This window comes from Schistocerca serialis, chromosome 4 (genome assembly GCF_023864345.2).
Source record: "Schistocerca serialis cubense isolate TAMUIC-IGC-003099 chromosome 4, iqSchSeri2.2, whole genome shotgun sequence".
Taxonomy (NCBI): Eukaryota; Metazoa; Arthropoda; class Insecta; order Orthoptera; family Acrididae; genus Schistocerca; species Schistocerca serialis.
Window position 1 is genome coordinate 557,604,803 of NC_064641.1, and position 9,144 is coordinate 557,613,946.

General features: G+C 38.7%; 1 protein-coding gene across 1 annotated transcript in view; it reads right to left on the bottom strand.

Moving 5' to 3' along the window:
* LOC126474608 (enkurin) overlaps window positions 1-9,019 on the bottom strand; it is a 115,106-nt gene extending 106,087 nt beyond the window's left edge. Inside the window, exon 1 of the mRNA XM_050102085.1 lies at window positions 8,847-9,019. Within this exon, the coding sequence (XP_049958042.1) occupies window positions 8,847-8,932 (86 nt within the window). The 5' untranslated portion in view covers window positions 8,933-9,019. The remainder of the gene's footprint in view (window positions 1-8,846) is intronic.
* Window positions 9,020-9,144: the final 125 nt, after the last annotated feature.

Genomic DNA, 9,144 nt, shown 5'->3' on the forward strand with positions numbered 1-9,144 from the left:
AAGGTTTGAAATTATGTTGAAAGCTTGTTGGAAATCCCTAAATGCTCTCGTTATGAAACACTGGATGAGTATGATCTGGGTAATTTCCTCTCCATTTTAAGCAAAATCTTATTTTTCATGTACCTCAGTGTATAAGATGTCACATCTCCCGAAATTTGTGTCATTTAATTTTGCAGGACACTCAGTGAAACTGTCTGCAAGATATGTCGGAAATTGTTAGTGGTAAAGAAGTAATAAATTAAAATATTATGTTTGATGCTGCACTATTACTGCATGAACAGCAAAAATGTAGTAAGTGATAAACTTTCTTCCTTTCATTGTTTCGTGGAGGAGGGGCAGTGAAGGAAAGTTCCATAAAGGTTTGATATTATGCATACAGTTTGATACAATGCACTAAGTGCTCTCTTTCTCAGATGCTGGATGAATTATGTCCTGGTATTTGACACAGTCAGTTATGCTGCATCAACATATATACACTTTCTAACTAAATACTTGCCTTACTGCATTAAATCTTTAATATAAGATAATAGTCCTTAATTAGTAGATTATGGCAGCATTTTAAATTCTTTAATTATGCAAAGAATCATTACTGAATATCAAATCTATGTTATTGTGGAAGCTGTTAAATGGGCAGCCTGCAACTGGGACAATGAGCCCTGAACTTGATTAGCAGTTTAGTAATGCTGATAAGAAGGAAAGCAAGAGGTCTGAAAAAACGGGAGCCAGTATAAAGAAATTACAAAAACAGCAAGAGAGAATAAGATTTGACGTGAGAATTTTACACTTCTCTATCCCACAGGGAACCAGACTTGGCCCATTGCTTTTCATTTATACACAAATCACATTCCAAACACTGTTAATCTCTACATATGAAACGCAATGTCCCAGGTGACTAACTCACTGACTCATCATTGGCCAGCCCAAACCACTGAGGATAGAAACTTGAAACAAGCATAGCATGTTGAATCTTACACTCCTAAGGGGGGGGGGGGTGAAAGAATGTTTGAAAATATGTCGCTATTAGGGAATTTTAAACCTAGAAAAAAGGTACTTGGTTTTTCAGTCAAAAATAAAAAAAATGTATGTTTCAGAATTTTTGGAATTTCAATCACTAAGGACTAAAATAGTGGTTGGAAGCTTTTTTAAAAGTCAATCATTATTAAAGAACTACTAAATCATCTATGAAAACAGGTATTTGACTTCTTACTTAAATATAAAAAAATGAGTGTTTCAGTGTTTTTGGAAATTTAGCCCCATAAGGCAGTGAAACAGGAGATGAAAACTTTTATGAAATTATTTCATTATGAAAGCATTTTCAGAGGTAATCTATGAAAATATGTATTTGGTTTCATTGTTAGAAATAAAAAAGTACATATTTCACTGATTTTGTAAATTCAACCCCTAATGGGGTGAAAGAGAGGACGAAAATTTTTAAGAAAATGTCGTGTTATATTAAAAATTTTATAAAGCCTCGTATTTCACATCTTGGTTAGATGCAAAGAAATTTGTGTTAGTGAGCGAAAGTTTCTCTGGAAATATCACCATAAGAAAGCAAAAGGCATGATTAACAGAAATGTTGGATTCCAGCTACCAGAATCGCTTCTTGGTCAAAAGTACGTTCAGAAAAGCCATACTTCTATGGGCTTAACTTGCGTGAAGTGTTTAGAAGGTGTTGCGATTTCTAAACGACATAAAAATTCAATTAAAGGAAAACTAAAAGAAATGTTTGCAGACCATAGACAGTTCGGTTTTCAAAAAAGGATTTCAACAGAGCGAGCCATATTATCACTCACAAATAATAAAAAATGGCTCTGAGCATTATGGGACTCAACTGCTGAGGTCATAAGTCTCCTAGAATTTAGAACTACTTAAACCTAACTAACCTAAGGTCACAACACACACATCCATGCCCAATGCAGGATTCGAACCTGCGACCGTAGCGGTCGCGCGGTTCCAGACTGTAGCGCCAGAACCACTTGGCCACCAGCGGCTGGCCACAAATAATATCTTGGACTCTATTAACAGTAAGAAGTCATCAGTTGGCGTCTCCTGTGACCTTTCCAAGGCTTTTGAATGTGTAAACCACAAGATACTCATAGAGAAGTCTATCATTGTGGAATCAAAGGGTCTATAGGTAATTGGTTAAAATCATAACTCGAAGACAGGAAACAATAGGTGGTTTTACATGGCTACAATAATGGATCTCTTACTGCAGTGGCTTCTGAATGAGGCAAAATACAGCATCGGGTTCCCCAGGGATCTGCCCTTGGGCCCTTGCTGTTTGTAATATATGTTAATGATCTGCCTTTGTCCATTAGTAAAAAATGTAGATTCACAATGTTTGCTGATGATACAAGCATTGTGGTAGATATTATGTCCGCTACTGGTCTAGAGTCTGGTGTTAATGACATACTCAGAGAAGTAAGCATGGCTTACAATTGATTCTCTTTCAGTTAATTTTAAAGAAACAGGTGAATGGAAGCATCCGATTCCACCTGTCTGCTTTAACCCATGACATATGGGTGTTTTGGTGTGTGATGTCATTATGGTGTGGAGGATATGAGTTGATTGTGTTTGTAGATGCCGACTTGTTTTGTTTGATGGTGCCCTCTGGTGGTGTGCGTGTGTGTGTATGTGCTGAGTGCAATGTGTGGTATTGGATTCACTTGAGCTTTGGTGTTGGATGTGTGAAGTCGTTGGCAGTGTTCCTGGTTCGGGTTGTAAGATTCGGAAGTTTTTTCAGTGAGTTGTCAATTTTTTTTGTTTATGTGTTTGACGTTTTCTTTAGGTGTTATTGGTTTGCTATTTGTGGTGTGGTAAGACGTTTAATTTATTGTGAGGCTTCTGTTCTTAGGTATGTATAAGATGATGAAATATAACAGTGCTATGTTGTAGTCGGAGATGGGGCAGGACTTGTTTGTTATTAAATTCCTCCAGTTACTTGGACTGATCGCTGAGATTATGAAGTGTAGTGTGTGTGGGAAGTGTGGGCGGAGAGTGGGGGAGGGGGGAGATGGGGCGGCGGCAGGCGGCCAACTGGCCGACCAAGTCTGTAGTGACGGAGTTGGTTGGTGGTAAGTAATTTTGTTTTTTTGTCTATTCTTCTCGAGTTGCGATGTTTTCTGTATTTGCGCTGTACTGATTGTGTTTTAATTCATTTAAGGATGTTTGCTGTCCATAAGCTCGTGTTCTGCATGGAAGATGGCATTCCAGTCAATGGACAACCACGCCAAGTAGAATGGAAGCAAGACAGCTGTATACCGATGTGGCCCAATGACTCAGTGTGAATCGTTCTGCTGTTTCTCGGATGTGGCGACAGTTTACAGAGACTGAAACTGTATCTCTAAGACCAGGGCAGGGCCAAACTTATGTGAAATCAGAAAGAGAGGACCGTTATTTGGCTGTAAGGGCATGACAGTAGCGCCTTATATTGCACACAACTGTAATCTGACCTCTGAATGTGTTGTATCAAGGTAAACAATGTACATAAGTCTTCGGCAGAGTGCCCTTTATTGTTGACGACCTACTGTGTCTGTCTTCACAGAAGAGAATGTCTAGAGTGGAGTTGTCAACATGCCACCTGGATGACTGAACAAAGAGCAACTATTCTTTTCACACATGAGACCCAATTTAGTCTAGAGAATGATTCTTGACGGATTCTCATCTGGAGGGAACTTGGAAGGATTTTGGGACCCAAACATTGTGGAAAGGAACCGATATCAAGGAAGATCACTAAAGGTGTGGGCAAGGATAATGTTGACCACTCAAACACCTCTTTGTGAAATTGTATGGGTCAATCAGCAAGGTCTAACTGCTGTCAGGTATCTTAGGACCTCATGTAATGTTACTGCAAGGTCCTGTGGGTCCAGATTCGTTCTGACAGACAATAAAGCTCGATCTCATAGAGCTTGGGTGGTTGATGTTTTCTTGGAAGTGGCAGGTATTGCATGCATAGCATGACCTGCTCTCTCTCCCAACTTGAATCCCAAAGAGCATGTCAGGGACTCACTAGGAAGATGGGTTGCATGTCAGCAGCCACCAACCACTCCAAAGACTTGCGAGCAGCTTGCAGGAAAAGTGGGCGTTACTGGTTGAGGATGCGATTGGTGACATCTTTAACGGCACATCCCATCGTTGACAGGCTTGTACTGCTGCCAGCTGTGGTCACACCCCACACTGTGCAAATCTATTAAGTTGGAAAAAACGAAGAACCTTTTTGTCCACTATTATGTGTGTTGCAGTTGTTAATATTCTGTATTCTTCACATTGTTTGTACTTTATTATCACCTGTTTGTTGCTCTAATTTTGATCACCAGTATATGTTCCTGAAAATCAAGGGATCAAGATATGACACAGACATGACACATGCAAATGAAACTTCTTCCTTTGGTCCAGACACAATACAATCAAATTCTAATAAAAGTTGTCCTATGTTGGAATGCAATCCCTAGAAAAACTCCCTTCACATTTGAGAGAAATCTCAAAACAATTTTGACACAAAACTGTTTCTATAGTATAAATGATTTTACGTACACTATAGTGTAACACAAAGTGCAATGGAATACCATGTACAAAATGAGATGCAGTTTACATAAACCGCAAAACATGTTGTTGAAAGAGAAAGTTAGAAACTCTCTCTCTCTATATATATATATGAGAGAGAGAGAGAGAGAGACAGACAGACAGAGAGAGTTTCTAACTTTCTAAGAGAGCACAAATGACATAAGAAAAATTGTAACTTAATATGGTAAAGGCTTAGAATAAATATGGATCTGAATATATGTAGCTGATTATAAATCGCTAAATGCTAGTTATTAGAGACATGTAACTTTCTCCATACTTGTGAGATACAAATTCGACTTGATCCACACAATGTATCTTGTCTATACATCCAAGTAACTTTACATGACTGTAAAATTTAAATCAAAATATATGTATTTTCAACCAAAAGTAGGTTCTTCTAACAATAAGGAAAAACTATTAGGCATATATATGAAATGTATTCAAAGTAGCGAATATAGACATTCATCAAATGGATGGACAAAAATGTAAATTTGTGACTGACTGAGTCTCAAGCCCAGATTTACCATATATTGTGAGCAGTCGCCTTATCATTAAGTTATACAAACAAGACTCACAATGAGACCCAAATTTCCATTTGGTGTCAACTATGTGAATACATTCTGTACTTGTACAACCATTACGTATATTTCAACACAAGGGAGACATTTTACATGAAAATCTCTTGCCCAGCGTCTGTAGATAAATACAACACTGCAGTGCATATGTTACTCCAAATTACAGTGCAATATTCCATCTGACATACATGCATGAGAAGAAGGACATTGCATCATAATTAGAATAACAGGCATTATAATGTTGTGTTATCCACATAGTAAAAATATTAGACAGAAAAAACGAATCAGTAAAATGAAAAAAATTTCTTTGGAGTTTAATAATGATTTGATCAAAGATAGCCCCAAAACTACAAATGGTTTTAGTAAATATTTTCTATCAGTAGCAGATATGATGGATGATGATGATGGAGAGGGTTGTATGGGCACAGGTAACAAGCTTGGAAAAATATGTGCCTACCCACACCAAAGCGTGGGACGAAGCACGCCACCAGCAGTAAAAAATGGACAACACGGGAAGAAAGTGGTAGAGGGAGCTAAAACAATATAGCAGATGGAAGTGGCAGGCTGACTGCTAGGAAAAAAGGGAGGAGCCAGCCACTCTGCAATACACTAAAAGCTCCAGCCTAAAAGTTTAGGCCGGAGTCCAGACACATCACAAAATTTTAAAACCCTAGACACACACATCTCATCATTAGCTAAAACACAGGGCATATCCCTATCAACCTGTGCTTCTGCCCTTGCATAACAGTATAAAATGCAGTCTGTTAAAATGTGGTAGACAGAGATGTGCATACCACAACCATCACAAAATGAGGGATCCTCACACCGTAATAGAAAGCTACGTGTGAGAGGACAGTGCCAAATCTGAAGACACTTTAGGGTCATTTCTTCCAGCCTGAGCAACTGGCAGGAGGAACGCCATGACAGAGTTGTTGACGTCACCAACCGCAGTTTATTGGCCGTCACCGCCAGCTATTCTTCCTCCCACAACTCCATGCACTTCTTGTGGAGTGCAGAAATGACAGACTGCAAGGGAATAGGACACTGGGCCACATCCTGCTCTCTGCAGGCATCCTTGGCAGCTGATCGACCTGTTCATTGCCCCATATTCCTACATCATCAGGCATCCAGCAGAAGGACACCTCCTTACCCCGCCGTTGGAGCAAGTACAGTTGGTCATATATCAGCTGGACCATCTCCTCAGTTGGGTACAGATTCTGCAATGATTGTAAGGCATGGTGAGAATCGGAGCAGAGGAGAAATCGATTGCCCCGAACACAATTCATCTGCTCCAGTGCCTTCAGGATCGCGTGGAACTCTGCTACGAAAACAGTATATTCATCAGGGAGGCGAATCCGGGTAACATGATCAGGGAACACTACAGAACAGCCAAGGAAATTCTCCTGTTTGGAGCCATCAGTGTAAACGATGGTAAAAGTGTGATGAATATCTAAAATGTTGAAAAACAGATATTGGAATGTAAAATCTGGTGCACTATCTTTCTTAAAATTAGTAAAATCTAAAATAACTCTGGGACTCCAGGGGAGCCAAGGTGGAAATCTGCTCCAACCGCGACACAAAACATGAAGACCAACTATATCCATCACAGAGAGGCAATCCTGTGCATGAATCCCATAGGGCCACGTCGCTAGTTGCCGGTTATGAAATAGCCATGCCAGAGGAGGCTGAGCAACGGTATGGTATGCAGGTGTGTATAGTGTGGACAAAGTTTTGTATGCCTGGCGCACCGTAAGTAGCCGCCGCCACATATGAAGTGGTGCTTCACCAGCCTCTGCACAGAGGCTTGGTATGGGGCTAGTTCTAAATGCCCCAGTGGCCAACCGAAGCCCTTCATGGTGCACAACATCCAACATCTTTAAGTAAGAAGGCCTCGCAGACCCATACACTGTGCACCCATAATCGAGCCGAGATCGCACAAACGCCCTGTAAAACTGGAGCAGACGAGTCCTGTCAGCTCCCTATGTACTGTGGCTAAGACATTTTAAAATACTTAAAGCCTTAAGTGAGCGGCATTTCAGGTCGTTAAGATGAGGTAACCACATAAACTTCGAGTCAAAAATGAGCCCCAGAAATCTCACCGTGTCTTTAAAAATAAGGACAGTGTCCCTCATCCTCCTGAGTTGAGTAGCAGATAATTCATGTCTGAAAACTCCCTTAGTAGCTAGCAGTAGTTTCTATGAAAAGCATTCCACAAGAAGTTTGACAAAATTAAGTGGCGTTCTACATGGCCATACGAAGTTTTAAAAATTATTAACTCTTATATGGTTACAATGAAAACAGTAATAAAGTAATGAAATGTTGCTTAGTTAACATTTGTAATAATTTAAGTTACTCATGTTATGACTAGCACTTTTCATAGTTCTGTTGCCATGTTTTTCACAAAACTGGAAATTAAACTTTCAAAAATAACTAACCCACCACATTGCTGATAGATTTTTCAAAAATTTCAAGAAGATTTGAAGCAATTGACTTTGTAAACAATTTGTACAGAACCACATAATCAGTAACAAACTTTTTACTTTCGAAAAGAAGTGGCAATTGAACTGGTTACATTTGCCTTTGTAGATCATATATATTACAATCATTGAATCGTAAATTGTTATTGTTATGAATATTTTGTGGCTTGTTTATTACTTTTGATTGTTGGAATCATGGTATATTCTCACAAATATTATTAAATATTGGATCTGCAAATTCATGACTCTTCTTTTATGTGCAGGACAGACAGCAAATTCCATCAACTCCATGCTATCGAAATTTGAAGCCATTGGAGAGCCACCAGTCATGAAGTACCACAGAGCTCTATTTTGAGTTCTGTACTGCGTTTGAGACACATAAACGATCTCTCACTTGCATATATTTTGTAACTAACTACTTGCACAATAGCAGTTAATCATTTTATATCCACAGTTAAAGATTAACATCAAATGTTCATTGTTTGTGGACAACTGCACTATAAGGCTTCAGAGTTCTTTACATTCATTGCAACAAGCTAATATTTACACCCAATTGATATGTTATGAAGATGATATTCCCTATCATTGCAAATGTTTATAAAATACTTCATTGCAAATAACCACACAATTAGCAATGAAATAATTAATACCACATAATAAAGTTCCATTGTCTGTAGCCAACTTTCTGTTAGTGGTGCAGTTTATACAACTGTATTTTAGAAAAAGAGACAACTGCTTTTCATTCGATAATGTATACTTTGAGCATTCATGGTGGTGTCTACAGAACACAGTGCATGAGAAGAAACAAAATTAATGTATTTTGCGAACACGAGTAGTTTACACCAGTGGAGTAATGAATTTTTAATAGCGTTGTATTTTAGAAAAAGAGACAACTGCTTTTCATTTGATAATATATACTTCGAGCATTCATGATGGCGTCAACAGAGCACAGTGCATGAGAAGAAACAAAATTAACATTACGATAAAGCAATGAGAAAGGGTGATAGGATGCTTTGGTGGTTACAATAATGTGAACTAATAATAGCAGAGAGACACTATAAATATGATTGCACCAGGGATATTTTATGAGAACAAGTTCGATCTCTCAGTAGGGAAGTAGAAGTCGAAATCATTTTTCAAAGCTATGTATTTTCATCTCAGTGCCCAATGTCCCGCTTTCATTAAAATGTTATTCAAATCATTCGGACTTACAATTGCAAATCTTGCTTACCGTTCACGCAGAGAGACGTCGAAGTCTACTAGGTTTTCTGCAACATCTGGACGTTTGTGCTTAGCAGATTCTACCAAATGTGGCATAGCTATTCAAAATTATGTACTGGTCTTTTCGTTTTAAAGTCTAATTAATAGTTCAGCCTTAAACAGACCTCCTGAACCTTGCTACTCTAATCAATAGTGTTGTGTTTGGAAGTTCCATAGCAACGGGAAAATATCGCGCGTCATTTACTGTTATCCTTGCAGGGTGCTGCAGATTTCCGCTTCTTGTCATCAAAACAGAATACTTTTTACAG